This window comes from Patagioenas fasciata, chromosome 2 (genome assembly GCF_037038585.1).
Source record: "Patagioenas fasciata isolate bPatFas1 chromosome 2, bPatFas1.hap1, whole genome shotgun sequence".
Classification (NCBI taxonomy): domain Eukaryota; kingdom Metazoa; phylum Chordata; class Aves; order Columbiformes; family Columbidae; genus Patagioenas; species Patagioenas fasciata.
Genome location: NC_092521.1, coordinates 56,619,364 through 56,642,522, shown reverse-complemented (window position 1 = coordinate 56,642,522; position 23,159 = coordinate 56,619,364). Strand labels below are relative to the sequence as shown.

Here is a 23,159-nt window from a genome sequence, read left to right as displayed (position 1 = left end):
CCTGCATAAATCACGAGGTTCTATGATGCTGTGTCAGAGTAGCCAAACACATCATCCGTTTATAGTTATTAGGAAGGCTGTTGGTTGTTTTTGTCAAGGTAAATGTTACACATACCCTCAGTTGGTGACCCTGCAGCCTTGCTGGGGGTTGTCTCCAGTGTTTGGTCCCCTCCTGTCACTTTTGGGACAGAAGAAAGGAAGATTTGAATGAAGACCATTCTGACATGCTGTTTCCTGAAGGTGTCCCTTGGGGCCCACTCCCATGCTGCTAAATAATGTGACAGCTCCTGTCTCTTGCCTTTCAGGTTGACCTCAAGGTCCAAATCTGTGGATAAGTCACATGAAGAGTTTCCCAAAGAATTAATGGAGGACTGGAGCACGATGGAGGTGTGCGTGGACTGCAAGAAGTTCATTTCAGAAATCATCCATTCCAGCCGGCGCAGCCTGTCCCTGGCCAACAAGCGAGCCAGGTTAAAAAGGAAAACGCAGTCCTTCTACATGTCATCACCAGGCACCTCCGAGTACTGCCCCTCTGAAAGGACGATCAATGAGATCTGAGCCTTGTGCCTTTTTCTTTGCTTTTGTCTCCATGAGGTCGTCATCCATGAGCAAGGTCACTGAAACCGGATCATCATTCCGTCGCTTTGTTTCACTTGACTGGCTTGAATTTGCATTCGATCACAGGATTTCCTGCTCCAGCCGTTCCCAGGGACACAGAACTCTTACATTTAGATCTGGGCAGAATGATACATGACAGGTCAGCTGCTCGCACTGGAAGAAAACTGATAGTTTGAAATCGTTGCCTCTTTTGTATGTGCGTGTTGAAACTAGAAAGCCTTTTCTTGCTTTCAATCTTTTTTTACCATGCTTTGAATCATTGTTTTCAGGAGATGAGCTGAAAACTTAAGTTGAACGGAGAACCAAATCTAACAAAGCGTCAGCGTTAGCACAGTAGCCGGCAATAAGTCACATTGGCATTACCACCCTGGTAGTAACGCTCACGTCCTGGTTGAAACAGCAAAGGGTCCTGTCGCACACCAGACACCAAGTGTGAGCGAGCGTGGTCAAAACCATCTTTCTTCGAACTGTTTGGTTGCTCTGAGATCAGGGTTCAGCACAGGACACCGTCCTGGGGCAAAATAGGTGACAAAGCTGTTCACCTGTATGATTGCCTGTTCTCCTGAGCTGCTGGACTTTTGAAGCCTTAGTGCACTTCTCGGTGTCTCCTGAGCAGGTTTCAGTAGTTTACTTTCTATCTTGAATGTATGACGATGATGACTACTAGTAGCAGTGAATTTTCACAATAGGCAGAGTTGTACAGTTTAATGGGCAATATGGGAAATAAGGGAGGCTTCTAATTTTAACCTGTAAAGTTCTTCTTGTGGTTACTCGGAGAATACGATGGATAAGGTGTACATTTGTATTATATTGGAGCACACAAATACTGCTATAGTTACGTCTGACAGCATATCCACTGGTAACCCCATTTTTTCTGGGGTTTATAACTTGGCTGTAAAAATTCATGTTCTGCTGAAATTTGGGACAGTGCTGTCTCAGATTGGGAGCGATCTGTCTTTTTTTTCTTTTACCTTTTTTCTTTCTTTTTCCCATTTCAGTTCACCTACGAAAGAGTGCTAGAGTAGTTGTTTAGAAATTCCAACAATGTTATAATGTTAACTGACATCTCATGCTTTTTTGCACTTTTTTTTGGTATTCAAGATACTTTTTTTAATTTGGGTATAACCAGAGTTCAGTCAATAATTTGGGGCCAGATCATTTTGGCATTTAAAAACAAGCTAACGTAGCCAAGTTATTAATACTTGAAAATCAACTACTGTAACTTTTTCATAAATTTTTTAATACCCTGAGGCATATTTAATATCTATATAGCAGTGTATTATAGAATGACATAGCAGAGAAGTTTCAGATCTATTTATTAACATTTCTATACTTTGGATTTAATGAGAGATACCTCAGAACTGCTCCAAAGTAGCTGGGACTGGATTTCCATAACATGATTTTAAAGATGTATTAATCAAAGCAGTTTCTCTCCTCTCCAAATCTTGTGCTTTGGAAAGCCCAAGGGATGGCAGACTGTCCCCCCGGCCCCAGTACCCGGGGTGGTTGTCCCCACACGGTAGCTCAGCTCTGGTCCCACCGCAGGCTGCCTCCTGCTGCCCAGGGAAGCAAGGTTTCCCCTTCAGAGTGTATTTGCATGTTAGGTTGCAGCCTTTGGAGCAGCCACTTGTGTCGTATTTTTCTAAGTCAATTTGAAAACGACATGAAAAAAAATCTCCTTAAACCTTCCCAGGGACTCATCCGTCCTTGTATTGTTCTTCAAACGCCCCCTTGGAAAATGAGAATGTTTGCATATGCAGGGCTTATTGAAATAGTTTTTAATTTTTTCTGAAGCAATGCAAAGAGGAAGAGTGGGGCTGGAGGCTCACTGTCCCTCGTAGCTGTCACGGCCCTCTCTTTGGGGTACCTCTGGAGACGCCTTTTCATAAAATCATAGAATCATTTCAGTTGGAAGAGACCCTCAGGATCATCGAGTACAAACATAACCTAACCTAACCTAACCTAACTCTAGCACACGGAGCCCTGGTGTGAGAGAAGGATGTAGGAATGCAGGAGGCGAGGAGCGTGGGCTGATTGGAAAGGTTGGCTGTTGCTGGAAGGGTCACGTCAGTCACATCAGCACTTTTTCTTGTTTCTGTGCCAAAACCAGGCCGTGTGTTTGCTGCACAGCACATCAGGAAAGCTGGACTGAAAGAAACGCATGAAATCTCGCTTTGAATCTCCCCTCTTGTTGTTCTTTCTCCTGGAAATGCCCCAGCCACACGTTACAATCACTCAGTCCTCTGCTCGCAGTCATGTTCCCTGCCATCCCCAAGCCACTGAGGTGCGAGGCATCCCGCATGTTTATTTTCCCCTTTGAGAAGGATTTAGGATGTCACAGAGCGGGCAGGATCAAGGACTAAGTAAATCCTGAGTGTGTGAAAGAAAATGAGCCCCTCAGGGCTCAGCTGGGCCACCCTGTGCCTCGGGCTGTACTCTGGCTTTGCCCTCCTGGGAGCCGTTGGGTCAGGCCAGGCTCTGCTGCGCTAGGCAAGGCACGGACCCAAAAAGCCTCAGTGGTTGTACAAACTGCTCCACATTGCTCACACAGAGCTGCCACAGGGCCAGTCCCAGATGCCTTTTTTCCCCTGGAAAAAACCCTCCAGGCTACTGACATGCGTTGTGGCAAGCTCCAGAAAACGTGGTGCAGGGGCTGCCTCTCCCGTTCCCTCCCATCCCTCCCTCTGCCGCAGTTGCTCCGCATTATCCCGGCATCTCATTCCACAAAAGAAAAAGCAGCGGGTTGGCTTGTCAGGCAAAGCCTGGAGGAGCTGCGCTCGCTGGCTGCCCGGGTCTCTGCGGAGTGGGCTATTTTTAGCTTTCCATCTCGCTGCTCGTGCTCGCATCCCAAATCCACTGCAGCCGCTCGCCTGCCTACCCCGCGGTGCTGCCCAGCGTGTCCTACTTACGGTCTGAACTTCACATTTAGCATCAGAGGATGAAATCAGAAGCTTGTAAATATGTGTAATATATTTATTAATATTTGGGGAGTCTCCATCAATCATGCAATTCAAATCGACTTTCCCATCATGTTTTAAAAAGGAAATGAGTCTTATTTATATGTGTGTTGGCTGTTATCTTTATTAGAGTTAATGCTTTCGGCCCCCTACTACAGTTCGCATTCCTTAGGCATTTTAGAGCGAGTTACTGCTGAAAAGAACATGCGACTAGCACAGTAAGCTCCTCCCTCCCATGAATTCTTAAAATATCTTTTTTTAGCTTTATTAATATGCCCAAGGTCTGTTTAAATATCTCATAGGAGACCCAAGGGGTTAAAAATGCCACTGGCAGCATCGGTCTTGTTGGCTTGTATGTGAACCTGGCTGTGGAGGATTCAAAAGCAGCTCTGCCCCACGGCGGCGATGGGGGAGGCGAGCAGGCCTGTGCTGTGGTAACAAACCTGACCTGTCAAATGTTCGTGGTGACAATAGTGCTTATGGGGTTTGTTGGGTTTTTTTTCCCCTCTCCCCGTTGCTTCCTTTATACAGGGGTGTTACCTGGCAAAAATAAAATGCCTTTCCATTATAGCCTTTGTCTGTGTTAATTATTCATGTGGAAGCCGATTTAATTATTCTGTCTCTCTCCTTTTACATGCTTTTCTAGTTTTGTAAGACCAGTCAGACGTTTCCTTTGGCAAAGAATTGGTGATGAAAATGATTGAATAACAGCTGAGCACTGGCTGGGCTGCAGGAAGGGCTGGAAACATAGAATTGTAGAACAGAATCATAAAATCATTTTGGTTGGAAAAGACCTTTGAGTCCAACCATTAACCCAGCACTGCCAAGTCCACCACATGTCCAAGTACTCTTAGAATAGCAATAAAACTGCTTCTGTAACCCCAGTGATGTGATTAGCACAGTGACTGTTTCCAGCCGGCTCCTTTACCAACATGTCACTCCTTCCAATGCCGACGGGCTGTAGATGGGATGTGCTTGTCCTGCAGGTAGTCCTGGCTTAGAAAAATCTGCATCCCTCACCTTCAGGAGAGAAATGCTGGCAATCTTCTGGAGAGGTTTTTGAATGATTTAGTTTTTAAACCAGACATTTTAACCACAATGATTACGTTGTTCTCTTTTCTCCTTCAAGCTCCCTTTTCCCCCAGGCAAGTTTAGCATCAGCTTCCATGGTTAGTTACTGGCTGCATGCTGCATAGGTTAAAACTAATTTAAAAGCTCCAACTTAAGACGCTGATTGCTGACTTCATGCTTTACCTCATCCAGCAGCTCTGTACATCTTTTCAGAGAGTCTCTTACGACGTCAGTCTCATCTGTGAAACAGCGACACCACACAGGCACAAGGGAAAGGTGCTGCGACTGTACACTCTGGTGCTACAGCATATGGATTATGTTAATGTTACCATTAAATTTTATAGTATTTCCATGTTGATGACTTGGAGCTGCTCTGGTTTATTTCTTCTTCTTTTATATGTATGTCTGTATCTTAAGGTCAATCTGAAAATGTTTATCAATATTGATTCCAGCTATAAAGATGTGTTCTGTTGTTTCTGTCTGATTTTTACTACTGTGTTTCAGTTTTTTTGGATACCAGACATTACTAGAATTTCCTGGTAGAGCAACCAGAGGGGGCATTGGCTCAGTCTGACCTGATACACAAAGACACAGAAGTGTAAGTTCACTGGTGTTGTCCCCGTGGCAGCTCAGCCGAGTCCAGTGCCGCAGTCCCCTTGGCTGGGAGAGCTGGTGCGAGGGCTGGGGGCTGAGCAGACAGAGCCCCCAGCCCTCCTTGCATCCTCAGCTCAACATGGGAAAATCCCGAAGCTGCTCTTGTTGCTCAGTTGAGCTGGCGCAAGCGCCCATCCATGCTTCAGGGTCCCCATCTGTGACAACAGGGACTACAAAGTGGTTACGAGGGTTTAAAGAATTTCGAGAGCCGCTGCTGAGGAGCTGAGTGCCGAGCGTGGGAGTTAATGGCATCCTGTGCTGCAGGCTTCCACCCCTCTCGGTAGCTGACAGCAATCAGCAGCACTGAATTCCAGACAGCTGAAACTTCACAACACTTCAATAAACCAAGATTTGTGAACGAATTTTACCATGGTAGGCCGCACTCAACCAGTGTCACAGGGTGTAATCTGGAGATGGAGCTAAATAGTTATCAAACAAACACAGCAGATTTTATGTAGCGGTAGCTTTGATGGTTTAGTTGCACTGAACTGCAATTCAGTAACTTTGTGGTTTCTCCTCTGGTCGGGCTGTTTTGCAGTGGCTGTGCCTGTGGAACCAAGTGTCAGATACGCAGCAGGTTGCCTGGGCTCGGTGTCCTGGAATGGCAGCAGCCACTGCAGTCTGCAAAGGTCGTCAAGATGGTTTTGGTAGAATAGTTACAGAGGAAGCCATTTGGCATAGACCTTTCTATAGCTAATAAAAAAATAATACATTTTTAAGCAGATAGTCTTTTGAGGTGCCAGGCTATTTTTTTGTACCGTCACAACTGGATAAGAGCTGTTTGATTATCAACCTATTTGATTAAAAAAATTAAACCCCACAAAACAAAAGAAAAAAAACAACTTGCAAGTGCAAAAAGGTGAGCACCCAGTATGAAAAAATGACATTCTTGGTCCCTCCTGTGCAGTTGTAGTGTTTACATTAAGCTATGGGTCCTCCTTGTGCTTCCTTAACCAGGCATGTCAGCGTTCAACAGTGAGAGCCAGCAACACCTTGGCTTTGGCAGGACAGGCTGTGGGGCAAACATTGCAGGGTGGGATTGTTGAACTGGATTTCAAGGGGTGCTAAACCTGGAATTAAAGGAGATGGGCATAAGTTGATGCAACTTCTGCAGAAATTTGGTTTCCAAAGTTTGGTGGGAGTAAGCACCCAGTTCAGTTGATTATATATGTAGAGAGGCTGTGTTCTCACGGCTCAGCTTACAGGACAGCTGGAGGCCAGGGACAAGTTTGGCTTGGGCAGTTTAAGATGGGCACAAGTCTGTTGAAGGGGCTGGTGGCTACATTACCTGTGAATTAGAGAGCAAAACCAAGATACGATGAGGAGCGTGTTTGAGCTGTACTGCTGTTAAAGCTCCCTACCCAACCTCTCCCTTTAATAAAGGAAAAAAAATCCCAAACAGAAAATGTACTTTTTGGACATCAACAGGCCTAAAGCACAAACTCTGAACATTGAACTTCTGCTTCTGTGCTGCCGCTGCACGTGTCCTGTCTGTGTGGCTTCAGGCATGCCCAGGGCATCGGCTCTAACAGAGAAAAGGCAATAGAACTGGCTTCTGCTGCTTTTCATGTGATGTGGTACTGAAATGCAAGTTCTTGTTGACGCTTTACTAATAAAAAGTTATTTAAAATGGCAGTGCATTGCTTTCACGTCCTTAAGCTAACTGTAAAGATGCCAAGGAGCATTTTGTAGTGCAGCTGGTAAGGGCATGTTCCACATCAGTTTGGTCAGTTAGAACCCTGAATCATGGCTGCAGCAGATTTTAACCAGGTTAGAAACAAAATTGTAGAATAGTCAGACAGGGAAAGAGTGTAAGAGCAAGGCCCCAAATTAGGAACCATTACTGATGAATTTATTTGCAGGTGCCTTCCAGTAAAATGAGAATCATACCTCAGTCACCTTAGCTGTGGGGAAAATTCAGAGGACAGGACTTGTGCTTCACCAAAATGCCTTTTCATTGAACAAATCCATAGTGAAAGCACAACCTGCCTCCTGGAGCTGCGATCAAAAGGCTGGCCCAGAACCTGCAGGATTTCGACCAGTGGCAGTTAGTCTTGATGGGGTAAGAAGACAGTTTATTCGGTTAAAAAGGTCCTACAAGTCAAGGCTAATCACTTCAGATGACTCTGTTTTACTGCAAAATGACGCAGCTGCCAGACCCAAAGGGAGGTTCCAGCTGAGGCGCAGAGGATCCCTGCAGAGTTTTTGACCAGCATGATGCCTGGCTGACAGCAAACCCCAGGAAGCCCGGTACCAGGATACAGCACAGACTAACATGCATTTTTCTTCAGCCTCCTCTGAAAACCAACAGCCCATTTTACATGACAGGAGTTACACCCAGGAGTGGGTTTTTTTTAACCTGAGGATGGCATTTATTTAAGATAGCACCATAGTGTACATAGACGCTTCACAGAGTCCTGCCCTTCACAGCTTACAATCTAGGATGATGCAAGAACAGGTGTTCCCCACTGCTCCACCTGAAGGTTTAAATGAAAAGTGTCACAACAAGGAATGTCACTGGTCATCTTCGTGCTACTTTATTACATCATCACATACATCAATGCCTCATATGTACTATACGTCAGTTCCCAATACATGCTAAGTGCTGCAGTTCAGCGCCTTTACTTCCGTTGAGCAGGTCTTTCAGGAATACTGCAACTTTTGCTAGGATTGCCCCTTTTCCCAAGAAATACAGCCCTTCTCCCGTTGTATCTGCTGACCTGGTGGGGAAAAATAGGTAAGAAGTACAGGGGAACATGGAGGACTCACACTGGCACAAGGGCAAGTCGGAAAAAAAAAAGGATAGTCTACACAAAACCAATGACCCACATGACCATTTGATCATACTGCTGTAAAAGTTAACACCTTTTGTTGCCAACATGAACCTGTTCTGCACTAGCATGAAAAATAAACACCAACCAGAAACCTGAGTTTACCTCAAGTCAAGTACCATCAATATCTTAAAATCCGGCAGGGCCAAGAGTTCACGTGCCCAGTTTGCCAAACTCTGAGAGCCAGCGCTGCCAGCTTCCCTCTCTGTTTTCCACCTCAGTCAGAAACCAGCTCCCCCCAGCCTCACCAGTCCACAGCAGGCGTGTGCGATGCGGCTGTTGTTACTGGGCAGGGTGAGCAACCACACATGTAACCAGCCTGGAGCCCTGATATGCCGGCAATCAATTCTTTAAACCAAATCCTGCGCGCAGACACCCCCTACTCCCTTTCCCTCAAATTGCAGCCTAATGGCTGAGCAACACTGAACTGCAAGCCTCAGTGGATTGAACAGCAGCAGCAAACAACCTCTCTCCATCAACACACCAAACTCGACTTTCTATTTTCAACTCTGCAGAATTCTTAGTCAAAATGGAACTTGCTACCCATTGATCAGCATGGTTACAAGTGCTGAGCTTGCTTCTGCTTGGTCAACATCCTGCCAAGTTAATGCCTATAGACTTAACACCATTTCTGCTTTATAAACTTTTTTTCTCCTACATACCTGGCTGTTTCTGCACCAGTCCAAAAAGCTGCCCCTCGCAAACAGCCCAGCACTTTCTCTCACATGTGGCTGTCTGCCCTTGACAGAGATCTCACACAGTGCATGTGACATAAAACTGACTTCAGAAATATTTTTGAGCTGTTTCCAGTAAATAAAGATGGAGGGGTTTCCCTAGAGAAGGACTGGGGTACAAGACCAAGAGAAGCAATTTCAAACACAGGTTGGGGTTTTTTGCCCAAAAGGTCAACTCGACTATAACCGTGACAGAACTGGAGTGGGAAATGGAGTGCTTCAAAACCAGTGTCATGCACAGCAGGGCTGAACATACAGATACAGATCCCATGGAGAAGACTCACATGGTCAAGGGAGAAGAAAGGTGGGAGTCCCATGTGCAAATTAGATGAGCAGAAAGCAGAAGAGTGAAAGTGTCCAGGAAAGCTTATGGGAAATTAAGAATCTGTTTATCTGCAAAACACTGGAACCTACCTGCTCCGAGTGTGACCACAGCCTGCAAGGTCCTTTGTATGCACTGGCGAGATGAGCAACCACGGGAAGATCAATCAACCCAGAGGTGCAGGAGTGTCACTTACCCCAAAGACAAGGTGAGAAACAGCAGCACTGTCTGGCAGCAGAGAGAGGCGGCTGGGTAACAGAACCAGCCTCTAGAATTTCTTCCTTTTAAAACAAAAAGAATTACTCTTTTTCTTAGCCGAAGCCTCCCCACTGCCATTTAGCCTAGAGAACAGCAGAAGAGTACAAAGCACAAGCAGACGAGGTGCTGATCCGTGGCACATGGAGCATCAAAGAGACTGGCAAATGTATCTAGCTCTCTGCTTCCTAAGCAGCGTGAAACATGGAGAGCGAGCAGCCCAAAACCTACAGCAGCGAATGAAACTGAAAGGAGATACTGCAACACAAGCAGGTAAGGCTTTGTTTCTGGAAGAAGGAAACAAAGTGCAAAGAAAGTAATCCAGAAAACTGATGCATAACTGGTACAGACCCTAGGGCATGGCAGAGGAGTTCGGCCCTGGACAGAAGGTAGGAGCCTCTGGTGACTCTTCTGGGACACCAGCTAGTGCTGGAAGGTGCTACACGCAAGACAACACTAAGCAATGATTTCAAATCTGATGCAAGAAGTACCTTTAGACAATTCTTTTTTCAAAACAAAGCAATACATGACCCTCTCCAAAGACATTTCTACCCTGCTTGACAGCTATGCTTTCATCATCTCCAGCAGGCATGTACGGAAACGCTGTAGCACAGGCTTCCACATGCACACACACTTACTCATGTCTCCCTTTCCTTTGCAGAGCTCTGCCATAGCTGCACTCCCCTTCCCAGCAGGAGCTGGAACATGTGCATTCTTTATCCAGGAAGCAGCATCACTCCTCTGAGAAGCACAACTGACCCACAACAAAGCTACCCAGCGTATCTTCTGGAAAGGAACTGCCATCAGACTTCAAGCCCTAAGTTTCTGTTCCAAAACAAGAAAGGCCCTAGGTCCATATAAAAAGAGCAACGTAATTATTAGCCACTCATTTAATTGCTTTTGACTAATATATATACATCTTTTTAAATTAAGTTTATTCATTAGGATCATGTAATTTACTGATAGTTACACCCAAACTAATGTTCACTTTCAAACTAACCAGAAAAAAATGCTGAAATTTCCCTTAAGCTATAGACACTTTAAAATTACCAGATCAAAAGAGTGACCAAGATTTTATTCTTCTAGTTTTCTAGAAGTTACTCATGCTCTTTAACAGCTTCCTAAACACAAGCTTGCCACTTGCACAAGTAAACATCCTTACAACATTTATTTCACTTCGTGTGCACACCCAAAAATAAGTTAAAATGCCCTAACAGAGGGCTGTCTAAGAAACATGTACTACACCTGGACCAAATACGAAAATGTTGTGAACATCAGACAAGGCTAAGATTATTACCAATACATAATTCTGCATGTTTCATAGGAAACAATTTCTGCAGTTACTGGAGTATTTTTTCTAGATAATGAGGAGCACTTAAAATGATCCTAAAACCGTTTTGTACCGATGTGGAAAAGTGTTGATAAAATTCAGTTACACTGGTAGTCAGCAGTTAGTAGAAAGCACTCAAAAAGGTGAGTCCATTTGTTTTCCTTGTACTCTTGTTTTCTCCGTTCAGGCCATGAAAAGTATGCGTTCATGGAACTGTACCCTTTCGATTTCAAATTTCCTGCTTTTTTCAACTCTTCTGGTTATTGCGTCGGTCTCTCCCTCAGTTGAGACTTGATGTGAAGAGCAAGGACCAGCCTAACAGCACAGTCTCTTCATTCAAGCAGCCTACAAGTACATTTCTTAAAGATAAATAAGAGAAGTATTTTCCAGCACCTTCCAGGAATCACTACTCCTCTCCTCATAGGGAGGGGAGGAACTAGGGCAAGTTAATAATATGAAAATAAATTATTAATATACCCTTCTCCCCACACACACACACACAAAATTAGACTATTAACATCAATAGAAACTTTATCTTTGTTTGGATATAAACATTTAAGAAGTAAAAACATCTCTGTGTCATGTTCAGGTAGCACATTTAAACAACATAAGAAAAATTAGTACCACACAAGTTTTATCTTTTCGGGCTCATCCTCTAGATAGATTTCTAATTCTACAGTATCATGTTCTGACTCAGACAGTTCCCTTTAAATGATTATAAAACACTATCAGACTACAAAACAGACAAAATTCAGTGCTCTAGTACCTATCAGTCAGCCCTTCACAGAGCAAACAATCACGTGGAAAATTCTTAATACCACACATGCATTCTTTTCAAGTTTTGAGTACGAAAAAACGAGATGGTGTAAATATAACATACTCTCTCTTTTTGTTATAAAAGGCACATCTAGGCAGTTTTAAATGTGCTGTTTTGTTTCCAGTGTTAAAAATAAATTGTTTAAATGAAAAGAGCGTCTGCAGGAGGTCAATTTAATCTTCAGCAGGCAACAGGAGCTGCTGCGGAGATGATAGATGAGGTTACTTTTCCGCTGATGCGATATTCGTATAAATATATAAAATCTATGCAGATCAGCCTTGGAAGGGAGATCTTCAATGCAGTCTGCAGAATAAAACTTTTCTGCCAGTTACTTGGTATTTTTGGTTTTATTTTTCTGTTGACGCTGCTGCCATGGCTGGTTTCATGCCCTCACGTGTTGACTTCAGCTCCTCCAATTCTGTGTTTAGTTTGCTGATCACCCACTCCAGGGCATCCCGACCCTGCCAGGAAAATACTGGAATTTAGAATCAGAACAGATACACCACCACTGTTCATGTTTCTATAGTTTTTTCCTCTGTCAGACATGAGACTTGTTTTAAAATTAATTCCGTGACCTGCACGGTTTGATGTGCTTTGTTAGCATCTTCTTACTGAAACTTCACTGCCAAGTCATTTGCTTAACCCATAAGCAAGAAGTAAATGCCATATTGGTGTGAGGTCCCAGCAGCGCACCTAGGCAAAAAGCCTAATCCACTAGTTAGGTTCCCTTGTGTAAGCATATTGCTGGTTTTATATTTGCTGCTCCCACCACCTGAAGAACACCAAGGCATTTATGGCAAAGTCTAGATACTGTTCTCAGATTCATTAGCCAAGTTACATAGGTAGAGTTATTGAGAAGATCCACAATAAAGAAAGACAGTCTTCCAAGTGCTCTTTGAAGTAGCAACTAATTGATTTGATCTCTAGCGAGAATTCACAGAGGGATTCACAGCGAGTTCTGTATTCATGCAGAGCAACTTTTCAGCACATAAAACAGGCTTAATTGAGAGACTACAGTCTCTCAATTTTATGTCAAGGTATGGTCTTTCTCTGTTCAGTTCTCAGAACACGAATGCCTCACAGCTAGGCACTGACAGCCAATACTTCAGTAAGAACTGGGGATTCCAATAAAATAAGCATGTCAAAACCCTGCTGCAGCAGCTGCTCCCAAGTGACCATAAGATGAGCAAGCAGCCACACAATAAAGCCAAGACAATAAAGAGAAGCACTCTAGCTAAACAAAAGTGCAAGATTTTAGAGCTCCACAATCTCAGAATCACAGCTTTTGCCAAAACCAGCAGATGGAATCAAACCAGAAAAACACCTGGCCCTTCTTCACATAGAGAGAAGCCAAGAGATATTCACCTCTATTACCCCACTAAGAATAAGAAATACAAACACTGGAGAGCAGTAACTGGGAACCACGTGGCACTGGCCAAGTCTAGAGGGGTTCTGGAGATTAAGGGTCTGAGCCCCCAAAAGTCCTAAGTCTTCAAGAGAGCCAGTGCCAGTGTTCAAATCTTCTGCAGAGACTGAGGAAGGGAGGGGGAACACCCCTCCACACACAGAGGTGTTCTGAACTCCGATGTACTATTTTTGTTGCATGCATTATAGGTGATAAAGTAGAAAAAAAAAAAAAACAAACAACAAAATGAAACCAACCAACCAACCAAATGCTCTTGAAGAGTCCAGAACCTGCTGTTGTCCTTTATGAATCGCTAAGCATGAACAAGAATCTCTACAAACAGCTCTGAAAACCTCAAAATGAAACAAAAAAGTCAAACCAAAACCTATGCATATTCTTGAAGAATTGGTTTTGGAGTTTAGGAACATTACTCTGGAACAATATTAAAAGCCCAGTCCTAGGATGTACAGTGTAACCTCTTAAAAGAAACTAAGTTTTACTACGAATAAAGCACACTTATCCCAAGATCGTCACTAAGTTCAGTCACGGGCTGGCTGTTTCTCTTCCGGTTTTTCATATTTACAGGGACTCACAGCATAAACACTAATGCAGAGTCTGCCCTGACAGTCCTTACACAGAGAAAAGCCATCCACGTATCATAACAAAGCGTTCAAGCCTTGGCCAGAGCTCAGAAAGGGAGATTCAGCCCTACCCAGAATTACCTCAAGAACCAGTATCTTTAAATTAACTTAGTTCAAGACATGCCTTTAAAAAAATACTGACAATATTCAAGAAAGCATGATCTAAACTGTCCAACTTAAGTATGGGTTGCTGAAAAAAGCCCTTAGAGGAGCATGATTTAACTTCTGTGTTCCTTCCATTTGAGCACCAAATCAGCCATGCTTCAGCAAGTGATACCTTCCATCATCTCTACATCCTCAGCAAGATCTGGGAACATCAGCAAAGCACAGCTAAAAGCACCCAGACGGGAGTAGGCTATTGCATAGCAACAAGTTGTAACAAGCCATGAATTAATGGAGTAGAGTGCTCTGCAAGGAACAAAGTGGGGGGAGAGAGGGGAGGATCATCTTTCAGTAAGCATGCATTTGGATATTTAAAAGTCAGGTTAAAATGTCCTCTCTTCAGTGACACAGGCACAGAGAACTGACTAAAGACTGTAACATCTTAGATGTTGTATTTGTCTAATTGCACAATGAAGACTTGTCAGAAAGTCAAACACCTTTGACCTAGAAAATGCTCAGCAGGAAACTGCTGAGATTCTTTCCAGGTCCTGACTACAAAGCAAGCAGGTCATAGTGTTTTAGTTGATGAATTTGTTGATAAGATAAATAACAAAGAAAAAAAAAATCCATGACATTCAACTGGAACACCAAGATATCTCCTTCAGCTTTTGAGACTACACAGGTCTGCACATTTCCTTAGACCTGCATACACTATGTGCTATACTTTGCAGCTAAGAAGAAACTCGTGGTAACAGTAAGGAAGATTTCAGCAATATTCTGCACAGGAAATTAAGTTATAAAATCTTAATCAGATGCAAAGCCTCCAAGTACTGTACGACTACCCAGTTACCAAAAAATAATCTGACAGAGGATTGGTCTATAAAGTTTCATATTGTACAGATTCTGTAGTAAGTCATTAAGCAAGCACATTCATAACCAAGCATGCATATTATATTAGTCTTTATTGCATATGTTAGCAGTATGACATGTTTGACAGACCAAATGCTGCATACGAAGACTTGTTGGTAGAGTTTAAGTGACTGATAAATGCTGAGCCTTTGTAGTTGATGTTTTCCAGAAAAACAGCCATAAAAGCTTAGTGGAATGAGAATGTAAAAACAAACTCATGGCATACACTGATCTCAAAGTAAGCACTGTTAAAAACCTGTACAATTTTACCAGTAGAAGCAGCATAATTAATTTTTTTCTTTTTTAAAAGAATCTTATTAGTTGAAGCATAAGCCAATACAGGAATGACAGAGGCTACACTGACTAGTGGAAGGAAAACAATCTGCACAGAGGTATCACAGAGGCAAGTACACACCGTTCTCTCCACCTTGAAGTCAGATTTTTTTCATAGTTACATCACTTAAGGGACACGTCACTACCGAAAAGAATATAACTACAAGAACAACAAAAAACACAAACAGTCTGGCATTCTGACAGCTTCAAGCTTTGTACAGATTCCCACAGAAGTTCACAGGAGGGCAACAATATTCCTCAGGCGTAAGAAAAGCAAATACAATTCACTATGCAAAAGATTACCCTTGTTAGGTAATCTGTTTCAATAAATCAGTTTTATATCCTAAAAATACAATTCTCTTTCATTTTTATAATGCCAATTCCAGCCACTAATGAATTTATTAATTTCTTTCGGGTACCAGTTTTACATACTGAAATGACAGAAACTAGGAGCAGATGGAACACTTGGTGGAGGGACTCATCCACATGCCTAGTTATCCACAGTCATTGTTCAACTTTCAAGCCATAAGAAATACTGAGTGGCACAAGACATGGCTGCAGCAAGTTGATTGTGCAATGACATAAGCACAGGTTAACTGACACAGTCCAGATCTGACCTACTCCCACTGTCTGCAACTGCAGTGTAATGAACATGTTTGCCATTCCTGTTTGCAATGTATATAAAACATACATGCAGGTTAATTTATGAAATTCACATGACAACAATCCATGCACATATTTGCTAGGAAGCTGAAATGCTGTACCAAGAAGAAGAATGCTGGCATTACCACTAGTTAGTACAAACTGCAGATGTGGAGAACTGCTAGCTTAGAGCGCTTTCAGAATTTTGAATTATCCACTCAATAGCATCCCACCCCTGGAGTAACACAAAAAAGATTTACAACACATGGCAAATGATTTTCCCATTGTCATTAAAAGTAATAATGTGTCATCTGCCACCTTTGCCTCAGAGCTAAATCTCAATACTTAATTCCTACTTCTTCAGAACAACAACACATTTTTCAGCGACTTCAATGAAGTCTAGGAGGGGTGCTAAGAGCACAGAAGCACAGCACAGCATGCAAGAAGAACTTGTAACAGCAGAGTAGATTACTGGCTAGCAAACAAAGGGCTGGTAACAGCAAATACAAATTCCTGCCAAGCTCAAAACTTCTGAAGAGACTCTTCAGTGAAACACACAGGTCAAGAAAGTCTTTTTGATTTGCAAGAAGCTTGTGAGCCAGTGCATTCCTTGAAAATGGCAGAAGAACAATCTTTAAAAGAAACAGAGTTCCCACACAGGCAACAACTGAAGAGGCACCAAGAAATATTTACGCTCTTTCTCCAAGCTCAATAGAGACATGCAAATGTGACAGGCACCACAAGAGGAACTCAGTCAGCACTTTTAAGTGTGCCCAGTTGATCTGGTCATTCCAACTAGCTGGTGCTTTGCTACCTCTGAGTCAGACTGAAGTCTGGTTGTGAGCCAGATTTGGACTTCTCTTTCAAGAATTTGTACCCCACATAGACTTTTAAATGGAAAATTGGTCAGAATAGAATTGTAATTTAACTGAAATACATCCCTTTTATGACTTTCAAACAAACACAGGGTGCACTCAGCTAAAGCTACTCTTCAGTGTCTAGAAATTACCTATCACTCCTTCTCCATCCCCTGATTTTAGCCTGTTTTCCTCTCATTTTTGGAGAAGCGCACAGAAGGGAAGAAAAGGAAGCCCCCTCTTCTCTGATCTAGTTGGTCAATATTCCCTCTCAAGTTGGCTTACACTACCTTAGTCAAGCACCTTCTCCCACAAGGACCAAGGCCTGACCAAAACACAGGCTCTCTGGCATAGCAGGAGTTACCTGGGCCAGATTCCCACAGCGCTGAACGTCTCCAGCAGCGCAGAGCACAAACTCAAATTGCAGGGGCGCTCACCCTACTGTTTGGCAGTGATGCCTGTGCTTCTCCAGCAACTCCATTTCTTTTCCACCTTCTCTGAAGAAGCATAGGACAAAGTGCCTAAGAATAAGGACTCCCATAGCTCTGCCTGTGCTCAAGTGCAGCTCCATGGCTGCAAGCCAAGTAGGAAAAGCAAGCACAAGACAGAGGAGTCGGTGTAGTGTTACCTACAAAAGTCAGCATAGTTTCACCTCTTCAAAGATCGTGCCTCTGCTTACACTACATTACTTTCAGCCAAAGGCAAGGAGACAGCTCAATAATGGATAGGGAACTGGAACAACTGACAAAGCAGCACAGAAAATACGCTAGCACTGACTGCTAAATCCAGATTCTGAAGTCTGAAAAGGAAGCTATGTTCACTACTAGCACTACCTCCTGGAAATAGGAGGGTAGTGTTTTAAAAGGTGCTCTGGGAAAAAACAAAAAACAACAAAACAAACCAAAAATCAACTAATAATTAACAATATGTTTCTGCTACAGATAACTGCAGCATCCACAGAGCAGTTTGCTCTGCTGTGCAATTCTAGCTGAAAAACAAAGATGAAGTAGTGAAACCTCTTCATACTTTGGGAAATTATATTCTACTTGCTGGGGTCTGAAAAAAAAGAAATCAGTTGAAACTCCATGCACAATGTTTAGAGAAATTAAATACAGTATTCAGCACGTGACAGACAGTTACTATTTCAACAAAAAGAAAGGTGGTGGGGAGAAAGAGAGAAAACAGAATAAAGATGTACCTTTCTGGCATTAGAAGATATTGTGTTTGCCATTAAGCTTTCCAGATAACTGCTCAAGCTAATGCCTTTAACAGTAATAATTGCTTCTTGAGTTAGAACAGTTCTAGAAGAGAACAAAGAAAAGTTAATGTCTAAACTGAACTGGACTAACATAATGTCTCCTATACACAAAGAAGCACACAAATATCTTTACTTACTTTTCAGGGTTTTCAGGATGAGGTGTATAAACCAATCTCTCATCAACAGACACCAAGTTTGTGAGAGTAATCTTAGAAAGAAAACAACAAAAAGCTGAAATCCTCACTTCCCACCTTTCGTTTTTTGTCACCAAAACCACTACTCAAGAGTAGAACGCTCAATTTAATGTCAGAGGCAAAGCAGTGTACACAGAATATAAACTCAAACCACATTCAATAAAAAGACCTATAAAGGGTGATACATCAGCTCATATCCTAGATCTAATTATATCAAAGTTGCCATTCACGGTACAAAGCACAGCTTTCCATTAATTTTCCCTGACTTATGGCATGCGATTCAGAGAGGCTCTTCAAGACCAAGACCACCATAACTGTTTGGACTATACAGAAAATTAATATTCAGGAAAGACAATGTCTCTGTACAGAGGTAGGGCTCTCCTACAGACAACTTCACTTTAAATCTGACAGTTACAAGTTCCTAGGATACCAAAATACAGCATAATACTTCATTCACATTTTGAGAAAAAAAAAGGCATTTCACATGAAAACTTCTGCTGCAAATGGCAGTGTAATGTAGAACAAGCTATTCATCTAGAAGTCAAACTATTCTACACACATTCTGAGAAATAATTGTACATTAAAAATCACAAATGTTTGACTCCTAAGTACTTAAGTTTCCTATTTGTGGAAAGAAGGAGGAAAAAAAAAACTAAGATGTGAACATTGCTGCCTCCCAATCAAAGATACAAATACATCTCTAATCTAAATACTAAGAGCAAAACATCTAATCTCCAGAACTAATTACCAGAAATTTCTTTAGCTACCACTCACATTCGTTGAGCAAAGCTCCATCTTTTTTTCCACTGGATCCACCACAGAATGTTCTGCAATGTAAGTCAGGGTTCTACTTGTTCCTAAAATCTAGAAGTGAAGAAACAAAAGAAAGTACAAATTTTTAAAATTAAGTACTAAAATAAAAAAAAAAAAAAAAGGAGAAATGCATAAATGTCAAGTTCTTAGTGACCCCGGATAACTACAAAGTAATTAATAAATACCACAATGCTGTGATCAGTGGGAAGACTACATCCTGGTAGGTTGTGTCAGCCATATAGCATGACACAGACCAGTCTGGAAGGTATGTGTAGGCATACACACACTATAAACATATTGAAGCCTACAACATATTCTCACTACTAAGTACACTAATTGCAGCTTATGTTATATCTGTGGATGATATTTCCTATAAATTAAGCTTTTACTTTGAATTCAGCTCAAATTCAGATGATGACATCAAACTGCATCACACCCTTAGTAAACCATTAAGCCTGTAAAAGCGTACCGCCTTTACGATACTCGGCAATCCCCACTCTGTGCTGAGGAGACGGTGACTGTGCAACCTCCCCTGGTTATCAAGGCTTCTGTCGAGGACATCTACTCCTACCACACTGGGATTCATTGGGTTGGGGTACTTTCTCATAGCAGCTTTGATCACTGTATCCCAGGGGTGTCTGTAAAAAGAAGAGGAGACAATATTTGCAACTATTTTGTATCTAACTGGAAGTATTCAGATAACACTACAGGGTGTTTCAAAGAGATGGGCACAATTTGAAATCACCGTATCTTTGACACTGGGTCCATCTTTCTGAAACACCCTGTAAAACAGGGATCTAGTTTGTGTAATATGACACATGCTGTAACTTCACAGCTTCCAAAAGTCCCTTCAGAATACAACGATGCTTGGAAAGGCAATAAGACAGTATCAACACACAAACAGAAAAAGAAAATATTCTTTTCTCCAGAGTGAAGAAAGGAATTATTAACCCAAGACTAACAGAAATGAGGGCAAGAGGCAAGAGTCATGAATTGTTGCAAGTGACATTCCAATTAGCTGTGCAAAAACCCCACAATGACAGGATAGCTGTCCACAAAGATCGTTGAGATTCATTTCAGAACTCAACTGGAAAAGCAACCTGACCTAACATTTAAGTTAACCCTGCTTTGAGAAGGCAGCTAGACTTCATGACCTGTAGAAGTCCACATAAATTCTTCTATAATTCTAAGCACACCAAATAAACTAAAGAAGAAATCATTAGCTTTTGTTTCCTCCTACAGCAAAAAAACAAAGTGTAAGTCAATTCAACTAAAAAAAATAAGGAAGTTCAAAATAAAGAAACAGATTTTCAGAAACCGTACCAGCTCACTGTTGATATGATAGGTGCAGTCTGTACCTGTACTACTGCTCTCAGAAACGTGTTAGCATGAATTACATTTATGGATACTTTTCTCAATACAGAACTGTTTTTATGAGACAAGTTTTGATACTCTCAAACTCCAGAGATCAGAGCAGACCCACTCCTGGAGGCCAGGCTGTCCACATGGCTCATGTTGTGGGACTTCGTATTTCTTCTTTTGAAAGAAGGGGCTAGAGAAATCATGGACATGATCCAATATTGAACTTCTGTCCCTAAGCAATGATTTCTATATTCAGCATAACCAACAGATCTCAAATGAAAAGTTTATAATCTTAAAAGGTACCTTTAAAAATTCAGCTATTGATATCTAACTTAAGAAGGCTTAGGGGTGCCAACTTGTATGTAAGAGTTGATTTCTAAGAACCCTACTTTTAATCTTAAAATAGACCGGTACAGAAGAGAATCAACAGTACACCACCACAAGAACAAACAGAAGCTTGGAAAAGGAAGTTATTTTTCCAACAAGAAGACTAAGAAAAGGTCTTTCAGCTTTATTAGCGCCAGCAGGAAAAACAGAGCCTTCAGTTCCTGCATCAGAAGGGGAACTGGAGAACTATTCCTTGTTATCTGCAGTAACTATACACCATCATCAACAGAAGATATATAAATTGAAAAACATCAAATTTCTGTTACGTGTCCTTGAGGGATTTTAAGGGTTAGAGATCTGATAAGCTATAACAGCATTTTATAAACACCTAAACTTTATTTTATTAACCCCTGTAGACAGTTCAGTTTAGTTGCTTTGAACAATCAACACCTGCATACATTACACTGTAATATGGGAGTGTTCCAATACATATCCTGATGAGAAAATGCCAAATAAAAATTGATTTTGTGTTTTCCAGGTGACACTTATTCATCTCAAACTCAGAAGTTATGTCATACACAAGCAGCCTTTACTAGCCTCTGCTTGCCATTTCATATTAGAAGCTACCGTTTACTTATACCAGAGTAATGTTAAGCTGAACACTTAATACCTATGTCAGTTGTGTTAATGAAATTAAAGAACTTTAAAATTGCATATCTGGGATATTTTGTAAATATTTTAAGAACTGTCATCCCTGACGCTCTTCAGGTTTCAGGATTTTCAAGAGACCTGCAGCAGGTGAGTTACCTGTGGCATTTTAAGAGTTGCACTGGAACTCCTGTGTCCTCCATACCAGGTCCCCAGTGCAGATCGTTATATACCTGTTGATACTTTTGCCTGTTGTTCCCTTGTTACAGAAAAGTGCAATTGGAGGACCAGAACAATGTGCAAAATGCAGGAAATGCAAGAAAGGACTAATGGTCAGAAAATTTACTCAGCTATCACATATGCTGTCTGCAAGGCATCTCCGTGAGAGTATCTGACGGCTAAGGTAAGACACATACTCTGTCCATACCTCTTGGAATAGATCATCAAGTACGTCAGTAGTTTGGGATTGTTTGGTTTTTTTTTTAGTGTGTGAAAGTTATTTTTCCTTAAATACCCACATCTCATCAAGCGATTACGCTGCCGGGCCACCTCCACCACAGCCCCGTTGGAATGGTATTTCCCGCCGAAAGCGGCAGGAGATGGGAGAGATCCCCGCCCGGGGTCCGAGAGCGCAGGAAAAACCCGACGACGCTGCAGGCTCCGCAGCGGTGGGAGCAGACGCACCGCCGGTCCCGGCCCCAGCCCACCCCTCAGCGCCGCCAGAAGCCGGTGCCCCCTCCCTGTCCCCGCCTGCCGGGCGACCCTTCGTGCCGGCACAGCCGCTCGGGAGCCACCGCCACTGCCAGCCTCCCTCCTCCGATCGCCCCCGCCGAATTTCCCATTTCCGCCCTGGCAGTGCCCGGCTTCCCCCGCACGGCCCGGCCCGGCCCGGCGAGGCGCCGGAGCGGCGGCCCGCCCGCGCGGCCGGGGGAAAGAAGGAGCGGGGTCGCCGTTCAACGCCCGGGGGCCCCGCCACCCCGCAGCCCTGCCCCCCGCGCCCCTCACCCGAACACATGCTCCGAGCTCCAGATCTTCATGGCCGCTCTCCGTCTCTTCTCAGGGCCGGTGGGAAGGCGGGCGGGCAGCGGCACCCGAGCGCGGCGGCGTCTGACAGCCGCAAGCAGGTCGGCGAGCGAGAGCAACGGCGGGGGCGGAGCTCCGGGTGCCGGCACTGGCCGTGCCCGGCCGGCTCTGCGTCATATGCACCGCCGTCACCGCCTGGTACCGCCCGGCCCTGGAGAAGCGGCATCGCGCATGCGCACCCGGTACCGCCGCCGTTGGCCCGCACGCTCTGCCGGCAGCAGGGAGGGCAGACCCAGTCGCCTGCGGGATCTCGATGGGCTGCTCGGCTTCGGTTCGCTCTGGAAACGTGCAGCCTGAAAAAAAGCAGCCCCGTATTACCAGGAACGAACCGATCCCCCCCCCTGCGAACCCCCCGCGTCGCGAATTACTTGCGTTGGAGTTTTGCTTTCAACGTGCTAGCGGTTGTGGGTGTAATATACAGCCAGGTGTAGTGTGTGCATTGCTGCGCCTAGGAGTGAAATGATCACAGAACCATAGAATCATTGTGGTTGGAAGAAACCCTCAAGATCGTTGCATCCAACCATAACCTAACTCTGGTAATAAATTATGTCCCCAAGAACCTTGTCTATGTGTCTTTTAAACACCCCCAGTGATGGTGACTCAATCTCTTCCCCGGGCAGCCTGTTCCAATGCTTGACAATGCTTTCCATGAAGAAATTTTTTCCTAATACCCAATCTGAACTGGCACAACTTGAGGCCATTTCTTCCTGTCTTACTAACTTGCTACTCGGGAGACCACCCCCCTCCATGCTACAACCTCCTTTCAGGTAGTTGTAGAGAGCGGTAAGGTCTCCCCTCAGCCTCCTTTTCTCCAGGCTAAGCAGCCCCAGCTCGCTCAGCTGCTCCTCATCAGACTTGTGCTCCAGACCACTCGCCATCTTTGTTGCCCTTCTCTGAACTCTCTCCAGCACCTCAATGTCTTTCCTGTAGTGAGGGGCCCAAAACTGAACACAGGATTCGCGATGTGGCCTCAGCAGTGCTGAGAACAGGGGGTCG

The 23,159-nt window shown here is 43.4% G+C and overlaps 2 protein-coding genes across 5 annotated transcripts in view; one reads left to right on the top strand and one right to left on the bottom strand.

Annotated features, from left to right (window-relative positions):
• The window catches only part of SPIRE1 (spire type actin nucleation factor 1), a 132,209-nt gene extending 127,079 nt beyond the window's left edge, over window positions 1–5,130 (top strand). For both annotated transcript variants that reach the window (XM_065831082.2, XM_071804269.1), the window contains one exon: window positions 306–5,130. In XM_065831082.2, the coding sequence (XP_065687154.1) occupies window positions 306–558 (253 nt within the window). In that variant the 3' untranslated portion in view covers window positions 559–5,130. The remainder of the gene's footprint in view (window positions 1–305) is intronic.
• Window positions 5,131–7,354: 2,224 nt separating this feature from the next.
• On the bottom strand, window positions 7,355–22,317 carry PRELID3A (PRELI domain containing 3A). 3 transcript variants are annotated; one of them, XM_065830128.2, is made up of 6 exons: window positions 22,086–22,316; window positions 19,213–19,381; window positions 18,705–18,794; window positions 17,874–17,944; window positions 17,677–17,779; window positions 7,355–8,020 (listed from the first exon to the last, which is right to left on the bottom strand). In XM_065830128.2, exons 1-6 carry the CDS (start codon window positions 22,115–22,117, stop codon window positions 7,922–7,924), a joined length of 564 nt encoding a protein of 187 aa, XP_065686200.1. In that variant the 5' UTR covers window positions 22,118–22,316; the 3' UTR covers window positions 7,355–7,921. The 3 variants fall into 3 exon arrangements, with proteins under 3 accessions (XP_065686200.1, XP_065686199.1, XP_071660371.1); XM_065830127.2 differs by having other exon boundaries at window positions 7,822–12,050; window positions 22,086–22,315; XM_071804270.1 differs by lacking the exon at window positions 7,355–8,020 and adding an exon at window positions 12,063–15,856 and having other exon boundaries at window positions 22,086–22,317.
• Between the last annotated feature and the right edge of the window lie 842 nt (window positions 22,318–23,159).

Excerpts from the sequence above, each read along its gene's own strand:
- PRELID3A (XM_065830127.2), bottom strand. The coding sequence starts at position 22,117 with ATGAAGATCTGGAGCTCGGAGCATGTGTTCGG. Across the intron at positions 18,795-19,212 it reads TGCCGAGTATCGTAAAGGCG|ATTTTAGGAACAAGTAGAAC; the intron begins GTACGCTTTTAC and ends CTTCACTTCTAG. Across the intron at positions 12,051-17,676 it reads TATCTTCTAATGCCAGAAAG|GGTCGGGATGCCCTGGAGTG; the intron begins GTACATCTTTAT and ends TTTTCCTGGCAG.